General features: G+C 57.1%; 1 protein-coding gene across 2 annotated transcripts in view; it reads right to left on the bottom strand.

The window, feature by feature from the left end:
* Positions 1 to 13572, bottom strand: part of megf8 (multiple EGF-like-domains 8) — a 584430-nt gene that overhangs the window by 21899 nt on the left and 548959 nt on the right. For both annotated transcript variants that reach the window (XM_072469091.1, XM_072469092.1), the window contains one exon: positions 12530 to 12695. In XM_072469091.1, coding sequence (XP_072325192.1) covers positions 12530 to 12695 — 166 coding nt within the window. The remainder of the gene's footprint in view (positions 1 to 12529; positions 12696 to 13572) is intronic.

Below are 13572 nucleotides of genomic sequence, written 5' to 3'. Positions count from 1 at the left end.
CCCTGACTCCTGCCTCTCTCACTGCCCCTCACTCCTGCTCTCTCTCTGTCCCTCACTCCTGCGTCTCTCACTGTCCCTCACTCCTGCCTCAATCACTGTCCCTCACTCCTGCCTCAAACACTGTCCCTCACTCCTGCCTCTCTCACTGCCCCTCACTCCTGCTCTCTCACTGTCCCTCACTCCTGCCTCGCTAACTGTCCCTCACTCCTGCCTCAAACACTGTCCCTCACTCCTGCCTCTCTCACTGTCCCTCACTCCTGCCTCTCTCACTGTCCCTCACTCCTGCCTCTCTCTCTGTCCATCACTCCTGCCTCAATCACTGTCCCTCACTCCTGCCTCTCTCACTGTCCCTCACTCCTGCCTCTCTCACTGCCCCTCACACCTGCCTCTCTCACTGTCCCTCACTCCTGCCTCAAACACTGTCCCTCACTCCTGCCTCTCTCACTGTCCCTCACTCCTGCCTCTCTCACTGTCCCTCACTCCTGCCTCTCTCACTGTCCCTCACTCCTGCATCTCTCATGGTCCCTCACTCCTGCCTCTCTCACTGTCCCTCACTCCTGCGTCTCTCACTGTCCCTCACTCCTGCTCTCTCACTGTCCCTCCCTCCTGCGTCTCTCACTGTCCCTCACTCCTGCATCTCTCACTGTCCCTCACTCCTGCCTCTCTCACTGTCCCTCACTCCTGCCTCTATCACTGTCCCTCACTCCTGCCTCTCTCACTGTCCCAGACTCCTGCCTCAATCACTGTCCCTCACTCCTGCATCTCTCATGGTCGCTCACTCCTGCGTCTCTCACTGTCCCTCACTCCTGCCTCAATCAATGTACCTCACTCCTGCCTCAATCACTGTCCCTCACTCCTGCCTCAAACACTGTCCCTCACTCCTGCCTCTCTCACTGCCCCTCACTCCTGCGTCTCTCACTGTCCCTCACTCCTGCCTCAATCACTGTCCCTCACTCCTGCCTCAAACACTGTCCCTCACTCCTGCTCTCTCACTGTCCCTCACTCCTGCCTCTCTCACTGTCCCTCACTCCTGCCTCTCTCACTGCCCCTCACTCCTGCCTCTCACTGTCCCTCACTCCTGCCTCAATCACTGTCCCTCACTCCTGCCTCAATCAATGTACCTCACTCCTGCCTCAAACACTGTCCCTCACTCCTGCCTCAATCACTGTCCCTCACTCCTGCCTCAAACACTGTCCCTCACTCCTGCTCTCTCACTGTCCCTCACTCCTGCCTCAATCACTGTCCCTCACTCCTGCCTCTCTCACTGCCCCTCACTCCTGCCTCTCTCACTGTCCCTCACTCCTGCCTCTCTCACTGTCCCTCACTCCTGCTCTCTCACTGTCCCTCACTCCTGCCTCTCTCTCTGTCCATCACTGCTGCCTCAATCACTGTCCTTCACTCCTGCCTCAAACACTGCCCCTCACTCCTGCCTCTCACACTGTCCCTCACTCCTGCCTTAAATACTGTCCCTCACTCCTGCCTCAATCACTGTCCCTCACTCCTGCTCTCTGACTGTCCCTCACTCCTGACTCTCTCACTGTCCCTCACTCCTGCCTCTCTCACTGTCCCTCACTCCTGCCTCACTGTCCCTCACTCCTGCGTCTCTCACTGTCCCTCACTCCTGCCTCAAACACTGTCCCTCACTCCTGCCTCAATCACTGTCCCTCACTCCTGCCTCTCTCACTGTCCCTCATTCCTGCCTCTCTCACTGTCCCTCACTCCTGCCTCAAACACTGCCCCTCACACCTGCCTCAATCACTGTCCCTCACTCCTGCCTCTCTCACTGTCCCTCACTCCTGCCTCAATCACTGTCCCTCACTCCTGCCTCTCTCACTGTCCCTCACTCCTGCCTCTCTCACTGTCCCTCACTCCTGCATCTCTCATGGTCCCTCACTCCTGCATCAAACACTGCCCCTCACTCCTGCCTCAATCACTGTCCCTCACTCCTGCCTCTCTCACAGCCCCTCACTCCTGCTCTCTCACTGTCCCTCACTCCTGCGTCTCTCACTGTCCCTCACTCATGCCTCAATCACTGTACCTCACTCCTGCCTAAAACAATGCCCCTCACTCCTGCCTCAATTACTGTCCCTCACTCCTGCCTCTCTCACAGCCCCTCACTCCTGCGTCTCTCACTGTCCCTCACTCCTGCCTCTCTCACTGTGCCTCACTCCTGAGTCTCTCACTGTCCCTCACTCCTGCCTCAATCACTGTCCCTCACTCCTGCCTCAAACACTGTCCCTCACTCCTGCCTCTCTCACTGCCCCTCACTCCTGCTCTCTCACTGTCCCTCACTCCTGCCTCTCCAACTGTCCCTCACTCCTGCCTCAATCACTGTCCCTCACTCCTGCCTCAAACACTGTCCCTCACTCCTGCTCTCTCACTGTCCCTCACTCCTGCCTCTCTCACAGTCCCTCACTCCTGCCTCAATCACTGTCCCTCACTCCTGCTCTCTCACTGCCCCTCACTCCTGCTCTCTCACTGTCCCTCACTCCTGCCTCAATCACTGTCCCTCACACCTGCGTCTCTCACTGTCCCTCACTCCTGCCTCAATCACTGTACCTCACTCCTGCCTCAAACACTGTCAATCACTCCTGCGTCTCTCACTGTCCCTCACTCCTGCCTCAATCACTGTCCCTCACTCCTGCCTCAAACACTGTCCCTCACTCCTGCTCTCTCACTGTCCCTCACTCCTGCCTCAAACACTGTCAATCACTCCTGCGTCTCTCACTGTCCCTCACTCCTGCCTCAATCACTGTCCCTCACTCCTGTCTCAATCACTGTCCCTCACACCTGCGTCTCTCACTGTCCCTCACTCCTGCCTCAAACACTGTACCTCACTCCTGCCTAAAACACTGTCCCTCACTCCTGCCTCAAACACTGTCAATCACTCCTGCTCTCTCACTGTCCCTCACTCCTGCCTCTCTAACTGTCCCTCACTCCTGCCTCAATCACTGTCCCTCACTCCTGCCTCTCCCACTGTCCCTCACTCCTGCCTCAATCACTGTCCCTCACTCCTGCCTCTCTCACTGCCCCTCACTCCTGCTCTCTCACTGTCCCTCACTCCTGCTCTCTCACTGTCCCTCACTCCTGCATCTCTCACTGTCCCTCACTCCTGCCTCTCTCACTGCCCCTCACTCCTGCTCTCTCACTGTCCCTCACTCCTGCCTCAAACACTGTCCCTCACTCCTGCCTCTCTCACTGTCCCTCACTCCTGCCTCTCTCACTGTCCCTCACTCCTGCCTCAAACACTGTCCCTCACTCCTGCCTCAAACACTGTCCCTCACTCCTGCCTCAAACACTGTCCCTCACTCCTGCCTCAAACACTGTCCCTCACTCCTGCTTTCTCACTGTCCCTCACTCCTGCCTCAATCACTGTCCCTCACTCCTGCCTCTCTCACTGTCCCTCACTCCTGCCTCAATCACTGTCCCTCACTCCTGCCTCAAACACTGTCCCTCACTCCTGCCTCTCTCACTGCCCCTCACTCCTGCTCTCTCACTGCCCCTCACTCCTGCTCTCTCACTGTCCCTCACTCCTGCGTCTCTCACTGTCCCTCACTCCTGCCTCTCTCACTGTCCCTCACTCCTGCCTCTCTCACTGTCCCTCACTCCTGCCTCAATCACTGTCCCTCACTCCTGCGTCTCTCACTGTCCCTCACTCCTGCATCTCTCACTCCTGCGTCTCTCACTTTCCCTCACTCCTGCATCTCTCACTGTCCCTCACTCCTGCCTCTCTCACTGTCCCTCACTCCTGCCTCTCTCACTGTCCCTCACTCCTGCCTGAAACACTGTCCCTCACTCCTGCCTCAATCCCTGTCTCTCACTCCTGCATCTCTCATGGTCCCTCACTCCTGACTCAAACACTGTCCCTCACTCCTGCCTCTATCACTGTCCCTCACTCCTGCCTCACTGTCCCTCATTCCTGAGTCTCTCACTGTCCCTCACTCCTGCCTCAAACACTGTCCCTCACTCCTGCCTCAAACACTGTCCCTCACTCCTGCCTCAATCACTGTCCCTCACTCCGGCCTCAATCACTGTCCCTCACTCCTGCCTCTCTCACTGTCCCTCACTCCTGCCTCAATCACTGTCCCTCACTCCTGCTCTCTCACTGTCCCTCACTCCTGCTCTCTCACTGTCCCTCACTCCTGCGTCTCTCACTGTCCCTCACTCCTGCGTCTCTCACTGTCCCTCACTCCTGCATCTCTCACTGTCCCTCACTCCTGCGTCTCTCACTGTCCCTCACTCCTGCCTCTCTCACTGTCCCTCACTCCTGCCTCAATCACTGTCCCTCACTCCTGCCTCTCTCACTGACCCTCACTCCTGCGTCTCTCACTGTCCCTCACTCCTGCCTCTCTCACTGTCCCTCACTCCTGCGTCTCTCACTGTCCCTCACTCCTGCCTCTCTCACTGTCCCTCACTCCTGCGTCTCTCACTGTCCCTCACTCCTGCTCTCTCACTGCCCCTCACTCCTGCTCTCTCACTGTCCCTCACTCCAGCCTCAATCACTGTCCCTCACACCTGCGTCTCTCACTGTCCCTCACTCCTGCACCCACTCCTGCCTCAAACACTGTCAATCACTCCTGCGTCTCTCACTGTCCCTCACTCCTGCCTCAATCACTGTCCCTCACTCCTGCCTCAAACACTGTCCCTCACTCCTGCTCTCTCACTGTCCCTCACTCCTGCCTCAAACACTGTCAATCACTCCTGCGTCTCTCACTGTCCCTCACTCCTGCCTCAATCACTGTCCCTCACTCCTGTCTCAATCACTGTCCCTCACACCTGCGTCTCTCACTGTCCCTCACTCCTGCCTCAATCACTGTACCTCACTCCTGCCTAAAACACTGTCCCTCACTCCTGCATCAAACACTGTCAATCACTCCTGCTCTCTCACTGTCCCTCACTCCTGCCTCTCTAACTGTCCCTCACTCCTGCCTCAATCACTGTCCCTCACTCCTGCCTCTCCCACTGTCCCTCACTCCTGCCTCAATCACTGTCCCTCACTCCTGCCTCTCTCACTGCCCCTCACTCCTGCTCTCTCACTGTCCCTCACTCCTGCTCTCTCACTGTCCCTCACTCCTGCATCTCTCACTGTCCCTCACTCCTGCCTCTCTCACTGCCCCTCACTCCTGCTCTCTCACTGTCCCTCACTCCTGCTCTCTCACTGTCCCTCACTCCTGCATCTCTCACTGTCCCTCACTCCTGCCTCAAACACTGCCCCTCACTCCTGCCTCTATCACTGTCCCTCACACCTGCCTCAATCACTGTCCCTCACTCCTGCCTCACTGTCCCTCACTCCTGAGTCTCTCACTGTCCCTCACTCCTGCCTCAAACACTGTCCCTCACTCCTGCCTCAAACACTGTCCCTCACTCCTGCCTCAAACACTGTCCCTCACTCCTGCCTCAAACACTGTCCCTCACTCCTGCTCTCTCACTGTCCCTCACTCCTGCCTCAATCACTGTCCCTCACTCCTGCCTCTCTCACTGTCCCGCACTCCTGCCTCAATCACTGTCCCTCACTCCTGCCTCAAACACTGTCCCTCACTCCTGCCTCTCTCACTGCCCCTCACTCCTGCTCACTCACTGCCCCTCACTCCTGCTCTCTCACTGTCCCTCACTCCTGCATCTCTCACTGCCCCTCACTCCTGCTCTCTCACTGTCCCTCACTCCTGCGTCTCTCACTGTCCCTCACTCCTGCATCTCTCACTGTCCCTCACTCCTGCCTCTCTCACTGTCCCTCACTCCTGCCTCTCTCACTGTCCCTCACTCCTGCCTCAAACACTGTCCCTCACTCCTGCCTCAATCCCTGTCCCTCACTCCTGCATCTCTCACTGTCCCTCACTCCTGCGTCTCTCACTGTCCCTCACTCCTGCATCTCTCACTGTCCCTCACTCCTGCGTCTCTCACTGTCCCTCACTCCTGCATCTCTCACTGTCCCTCACTCCTGCCTCTCTCACTGTCCCTCACTCCTGCTTCTATCACTGTCCCTCACTCCTGCCTCACTGTCCCTCACTCCTGAGTCTCTCACTGTCCCTCACTCCTGCCTCAAACACTGTCCCTCACTCCTGCCTCAAACACTGTCCCTCACTCCTGCCTCAATCACTGTCCCTCACTCCTGCCTCAATCACTGTCCCTCACTCCTGCCTCAATCACTGTCCCTCACTCCTGCTCTCTCACTGTCCCTCACTCCTGCGTCTCTCACTGTCCCTCACTCCTGCGTCTCTCACTGTCCCTCACTCCTGCGTCTCTCACTGTCCCTCACTCCTGCGTCTCTCACTGTCCCTCACTCCTGCCTCTCTCACTGTCCCTCACTCCTGCCTCAATCACTGTCCCTCACTCCTGCCTCTCTCACTGACCCTCACTCCTGCGTCTCTCACTGTCCCTCACTCCTGCCTCTCTCACTGTCCCTCACTCCTGCGTCTCTCACTGTCCCTCACTCCTGCCTCTCTCACTGTCCCTCACTCCTGCCTCAATCACTGTCCCTCACTCCTGCCTCTATCACTGTCCCTCACTCCTGCCTCACTGTCCCTCACTCCTGCGTCTCTCACTGTCCCTCACTCCTGCCTCAAACACTGTCCCTCACTCCTGCCTCAAACACTGTCCCTCACTCCTGCTCTCTCACTGTCCCTCACTCCTGCCTCTCTCACTGTCCCTCACTCCTGCCTCTCTCACTGTCCCTCACTCCTGCATCTCTCATGGTCCCTCACTCCTGTCTCAAACACTGTCCCTCACTCCTGCCTCTCTCACTGTCCCTCACTCCTGCTCTCTCACTGTCCCTCACTCCTGCCTCTCTCACTGTCCCTCACTCCTGCCTCTCTCACTGTCCCTCACTCCTGCATCTCTCATGGTCCCTCACTCCTGCCTCAATCACTGTCCCTCACTCCTGCCTCTCTCACTGTCCCTCACTCCTGCTCTGTCACTGTCCCTCACTCCTGCCTCTCTCACTGTCCCTCACTCCTGCCTCTCTCACTGTCCCTCACTCCTGCTCTCTCACAGCCCCTCACTCCTGCTCTCTCACTGTCCCTCACTCCTGCTCTCTCACTGTCCCTCACTCCTGCCTCTCTCACTGTCCCTCACTCCTGCCTCAATCACTGTCCCTCACTCCTGCCTCAAACACTGTCCCTCACTCCTGCCTCTCTCACTGCCCCTCACTCCTGCTCTCTCACTGTCCCTCACTCCTGCGTCTCTCACTGTCCCTCACTCCTGCCTCAATCACTGTCCCTCACTCCTGCCTCTCTCACTGCCCCTCACTCCTGCTCTCTCACTGTCCCTCACTCCTGCGTCTCTCACTGTCCCTCACTCCTGCATCTCTCACTGTCCCTCACTCCTGCCTCTCTCACTGTCCCTCACTCCTGCCTCAATCACTGCCCCTCACTCCTGCCTCAAACACTGTCCCTCACTCCTGCCTCAATCACTGTCTCTCACTCCTGCATCTCTCATGGTCCCTCACTCCTGCCTCAAACACTGTCCCTCACTCCTGCCTCTATCACTGTCCCTCACTCCTGCCTCACTGTCCCTCACTCCTGAGTCTCTCACTGTCCCTCACTCCTGCCTCAAACACTGTCCCTCACTCCTGCCTCAAACACTGTCCCTCACTCCTGCCTCAATCACTGTCCCTCACTCCTGCCTCAATCACTGTCCCTCACTCCTGCCTCTCTCACTGTCCCTCACTCCTGCCTCAATCACAGTCCCTCACTCCTGCTCTCTCACTGTCCCTCACTCCTGCGTCTCTCACTGTCCCTCACTCCTGCGTCTCTCTCTGTCCCTCACTCCTGCATCTCTCACTGTCCCTCACTCCTGCGTCTCTCACTGTCCCTCACTCCTGCCTCTCTCACTGTCCCTCACTCCTGCCTCAATCACTGTCCCTCACTCCTGCCTCTCTCACTGACCCTCACTCCTGCGTCTCTCACTGTCCCTCACTCCTGCCTCTCTCACTGTCCCTCACTCCTGCGTCTCTCACTGTCCCTCACTCCTGCCTCACTGTCCCTCACTCCTGCCTCTCTCACTGTCCCTCACTCCTGCCTCAAACACTGTCCCTCACTCCTGCCTCAAACACTGTCCCTCACTCCTGCTCTCTCACTGTCCCTCACTCCTGCCTCTCTCACTGTCCCTCACTCCTGCCTCTCTCACTGTCCCTCACTCCTGCATCTCTCATGGTCCCTCACTCCTGCTCTCTCACAGCCCCTCACTCCTGCTCTCTCACTGTCCCTCACTCCTGCGTCTCTCACTGTCCCTCACTCCTGCCTCAATCACTGTCCCTCACTCCTGCCTCTCTCACTGTCCCTCACTCCTGCCTCTCTCACTGCCCCTCACTCCTGCTCTCTCACTGTCCCTCACTCCTGCGTCTCTCACTGTCACTCACTCCTGCCTCAATCACTGTCCCTCACTCCTGCCTCTCTCACTGCCCCTCGCTCCTGCTCTCTCACTGTCCCTCACTCCTGCGTCTCTCACTGTCCCTCACTCCTGCTCTCTCACTGCCCCTCACTCCTGCTCTCTCACTGTCCCTCACTCCTGCGTCTCTCACTGTCCCTCACTCCTGCATCTCTCACTGTCCCTCACTCCTGCCTCTCTAACTGTCCCTCACTCCTGCATCTCTCACTGTCCCTCACTCCTGCCTCAATCACTGTCCCTCACTCCTGCCTCAATCACTGTCCCTCACTCCTGCCTCTCACTGTCCCTCACTCCTGCCTCAATCACTGTCCCTCACTCCTGCCTCTCACTGTCCCTCACTCCTGTCTCAATCAGTCCCTCACTCCTGCCTCTCTCACTGTCCCTCACACCTGCGTCGCTCACTGTCCCTCACTCCTGCCTCTCTCACTGTACCTCACTCCTGCCTAAAACACTGTCCCTCACTCCTGCCTCTCTCACTGCCCCTCACTCCTGCTCTCTCACTGTCCCTCACTCCTGCTCTCTCACTGTCCCTCACTCCTGCCTCTCTAACTGTCCCTCACTCCTGCCTCAAACACTGCCCCTCACTCCTGCCTCAAACACTGTCCCTCACTCCTGCCTCAATCACTGTCCCTCACTCCTGCCTCAAACACTGTCCCTCACTCCTGCCTCAAACACTGTCCCTCACTCCTGCTCTCTCACTGTCCCTCACTCCTGCCTCTCTCACTGTCCCTCACTCCTGCCTCAATCACTGTCCCTCACTCCTGCCTCTCACTGTCCCTCACTCCTGCCTCAAACACTGTCCCTCACTCCTGCCTCTCTCACTGTCCCTCACTCCTGCCTCTCTCTCTGTCCATCACTCCTGCTCTCTCAATGTCCCTCACTCCTGCCTCTCTCACTGTCCCTCACTCCTGCCTCTCTCACTGCCCCTCACTCCTGCCTCTCTCACTGTCCCTCACTCCTGCCTCACTGTCCCTCACTCCTGAGTCTCTCACTGTCCCTCACTCCTGCCTCAAACACTGTCCCTCACTCCTGCCTCAAACACTGTCCCCCACTCCTGCCTCAATCACTGTCCCTCACTCCTGCCTCAATCACTGTCCCTCACTCCTGCCTCTCTCACTGTCCCTCACTCCTGCTCTCTCACTGTCCCTCACTCCTGCGTCTCTCACTGTCCCTCACTCCTGCCTCAATCACTGTCCCTCACTCCTGCCTCAATCACTGTCCCTCACTCCTGCCTCTCTCACTGACCCTCACTCCTGCCTCTCTCACTGCCCCTTACTCCTGCTCTCTCACTGTCCCTCACTCCTGCGTCTCTCACTGTCCCTCACTCCTGCATCTCTCACTGTCCCTCACTCCTGCCTCTCTCACTGTCCCTCACTCCTGCCTCTCTCACTGTCCCTCACTCCTGCCTCTCCCACTGTCCCTCACTCCTGCATCTCTCATGGTCGCTCACTCCTGCCTCTCTTACTGTCCCTCACTCCTGCCTCTCTCACTGTCCCTCACTCCTGCATCTCTCACTGTCTCTCACTCCTGCCTCAATCACTGCCCCTCACTCCTGCGTCTCAAACTGTCCCTCACTCCTGCCTCAATCACTGTACCTCACTCCTGCCTAAAACACTGTCCCTCACTCCTGCCTCTCTCACTGCCCCTCACTCCTGCTCTCTCACTGTCCCTCACTCCTGCCTCTCTAACTGTCCCTCACTCCTGCCTCAATCACTGTCCCTCACTCCTGCCTCACTGCCCCTCACTCCTGCCTCTCTCACTGCCCCTCACTCCTGCCTCTATCACTGTCCCTCACTCCTGCCTCTCTCACTGTCCCAGACTCCTGCCTCTATCACTGTCCCTCACTCCTGCCTCACTGTCCCTCACTCCTGCATCTCTCACTGTCCCTCACTCCTGCATCTCTCACTGTCCCTCACTCCTGCCTCTCTCACTGTCCCAGACTCCTGCCTCTATCACTGTCCCTCACTCCTGCCTCACTGTCCCTCACTCCTGCATCTCTCACTGTCCCTCACTCCTGCCTCAATCACTGTCCCTCACTCCTGCGTCTCTCACTGTACCTCACTCCTGCCTCAATCACTGTACCTCACTCCTGCCTAAAACACTGTCCCTCACTCCTGCGTCTCTCACTGTCCCTCACTCCTGCCTCAAACACTGTCCCTCACTCCTGCCTCTCTCACTGTCCCTCACTCCTGCCTCACTGTCCCTCACTCCTGCGTCTCTCACTGTCCCTCACTCCTGCCTCAAACACTGTCCCTCACTCCTGCCTCTCTAACTGTCCCTCACTCCTGCGTCTCTCACTGTCCCTCACTCCTGCCTCACTGTCCCTCACTCCTGCCTCAAACACTGTCCCTCACTCCTGCCTCAATCACTGTCCCTCACACCTGCCTCTCTCACTGTCCCTCACTCCTGCCTCTCTCACTGTCCCTCACTCCTGTCTCAAACACTGTCCCTCACTCCTGCCTCTCTCACTGTCCCTCACTCCTGCCTCTCTCACTGTCCCTCACTCCTGCCTCTCTCACTGTCCCTCACTCCTGCCTCTCTCACTGCCCCTCACTCCTGCCTCTCTCACTGTCCCTCACTCCTGCCTCTCTCACTGTCCCTCACTCCTGCCTCTCTCTCTGTCCATCACTGCTGCCTCAATCACTGTCCCTCACTCCTGCCTCTCTCACTGTCCCTCACTCCTGCCTCAAACACTGTCCCTCACTCCTGCCTCAATCCCTGTCTCTCACTCCTGCATCTCTCATGGTCCCTCACTCCTGCCTGACTCTCTGTCCCTCACTCCTGCCTCTCTCACTGTCCCTCACACCTGCCTCTCTCACTGTCCCTCACTCCTGCCTCTCTCACTGCCCCTCACTCCTGCCTCTCTCACTGTCCCTCACTCCTGCCTCTCTCACTGTCCCTCACTCTTGCCTCTCTCACTGTCCCTCACTCCTGCCTCTCTCACTGTCCCTCACTCTTGCCTCTCTCACTGTCCCTCACTCCTGCATCACACACTGTCCCTCACTCCTGCATCTCACACTGTCCCTCACTCCTGCCTCTCTCACTGTCCCTCACTCTTGCCTCTCTCACTGTCCCTCACTCCTGCATCTCACACTGTCCCTCACTCCTGCCTCAATCACTGTCCCTCACTCCTGCATCTCTCACTGTCCCTCACTCCTGCGTCTCTCACTGTCCCTCACTCTTGCCTCTCTCACTGTCCCTCACTCCTGCCTCTCTCACTGTCCCTCACTCCTGCCTCTCTTACTGTCCCTCACTCCTGCCTCAATCACTGTCCCTCACTCCTGCCTCAAACACTGTCCCTCACTCCTGCCTCTCTCACTGTCCCTCACTCCTGCCTCAATCACTGTCCCTCACTCCTGCCTCTCTCACTGTCCCTCACTCCTGCCTCTCTCACTGTCCCTCACTCCTGCCTCAAACACTGTCCCTCACTCCTGCCTCTCTCACTGTCCCTCACTCCTGCCTCAATCACTGTCCCTCACTCTTGCCTCACTGTCCCTCACTCCTGCCTCAATCACTGTCCCTCACACCTGCCTCTCTCACTGTCCCTCACTCCTGCCTCAATCACTGTCCCTCACTCCTGCCTCTCTCACTGTCCCTCACTCCTGCCTCTCTCACTGTCCCTCACTCCTGCCTCGATCACTGTCCCTCACTCCTGCCTCTCTCACTGTCCCTCACTCCTGCCTCTCTCACTGCCCCTCACTCCTGCCTCTCTCACTGTCCCTCACTCCTGCCTCTCTCACTGTCCCTCACTCCTGCCTCTCTCTCTGTCCCTCACTCCTGCTTCTTTCACTGTCCCTCACTCCTGCCTCTCTCACTGTCCCTCACTCCTGCCTCAATCACTGCCCCTCACTCCTGCCTCTATCACTGCCCCTCAATCCTGCCTCAATCACTGCCCCTCACTCCTGCCTCAATCACTGCCCCTCACTCCTGCCTCAATCACTGCCCCTCACTCCTGCCTCAATCACTGCCCCTCACTCCTGCCTCAATCACAGCACCTCACTCCTGCCTCAATCACTGCCCCTCACTCCTGCCTCAATCACTACCCCTCACTCCTGCCTCAATCACTGTCCCTCACTCCTGCCTCAATCACTGCCCCTCACTCCTGCCTGTATCTCTTGTCCCTCACTCCTATCTCTTCACTCACCTATCATGCATGTAGCCGTTCCTGCAGATACACTCGAATCCTAGCAGCTTGTCAGTGCAGTTCTGGGTATCGTCACAATTGTGGTGTCCATTCAGGCACTCATTCTCCGGTGGGCAGGACATGAAGGCCCAGATTCCATCGGTGTCTGGGCAGCTCTGGTTACCATCTGTGAGGTACAAGCAAACAAACATAGAATCATAGAAAAGTTACAACACAGGAGGCCATTCGGCTCACCTTGCCCATGCCAACCTGAGGACAGCCAGGTGCCCCTTCTAATCCCATCTTCTGCATCCAGTCCATAGCCCTGTATCTTAGAGCACATTAATGCAGATCCAGGTACTTTTAAAAAGAGATTAGGGTTTCTGCCTCCCCTACCAACTCAGGCAGCAAATTCCAGACACCCATAGCCCTCTGCGTAAAAAAGTTTCACATGTCCCCTCGACACCTTCTGCCACTTCTCTAGAATCTATGACACCTGGTTCTAGAATTCTCCACCGGGAAACAATTTACATAGATACATAGAAGATCGGAGCAGGAGGAGGCCTTTTAGCCCTTCGAGCCTGCTCCGCCATTCATCACGATCATGGCTGATCATCCAACTCATTTGCCTAATCCTGCTTTCTCCCCATAGCCTTTGATCCCATTCTCCCCAAGTGCTATATCCAGCCACCTCTTAAAATATCCAAAGTTTTAGCATCAACTGCTTCCTGTGGTAATGAATTTCACAGGCTCACCACTCTTTGGGTGAAGAAATGTCTCCTTATATTTGTCCGAAATGGTTTACCCTGAATCCTCAGACTGTGACCCCTGGTTCTGGACACACCCATCATTGGTAACATCTTCCATGCATCTACCATTTTATCCTATCCATCCTATTTGTTCCCCTTCATAATTTTGTACACCTCAATTAAGCTTTCTTTGTTCCAAGGAAAATAACCCCAACTCAAGTTTGGCCGAAGGGCCTGTTTGCATGCTTGTAAACCTCTATGCCTCTATCCAGTCTCTCCTCGTAGCCACTCTTTTCCAGCCCTGGCAACATTCTT

This window comes from Scyliorhinus torazame, chromosome 12, assembly GCF_047496885.1.
Source record: "Scyliorhinus torazame isolate Kashiwa2021f chromosome 12, sScyTor2.1, whole genome shotgun sequence".
NCBI classification, from domain to species: domain Eukaryota; kingdom Metazoa; phylum Chordata; class Chondrichthyes; order Carcharhiniformes; family Scyliorhinidae; genus Scyliorhinus; species Scyliorhinus torazame.
The sequence above is the reverse complement of the archived record's forward strand: the minus strand, read 5'-3'. Positions and strand labels throughout refer to the sequence as shown.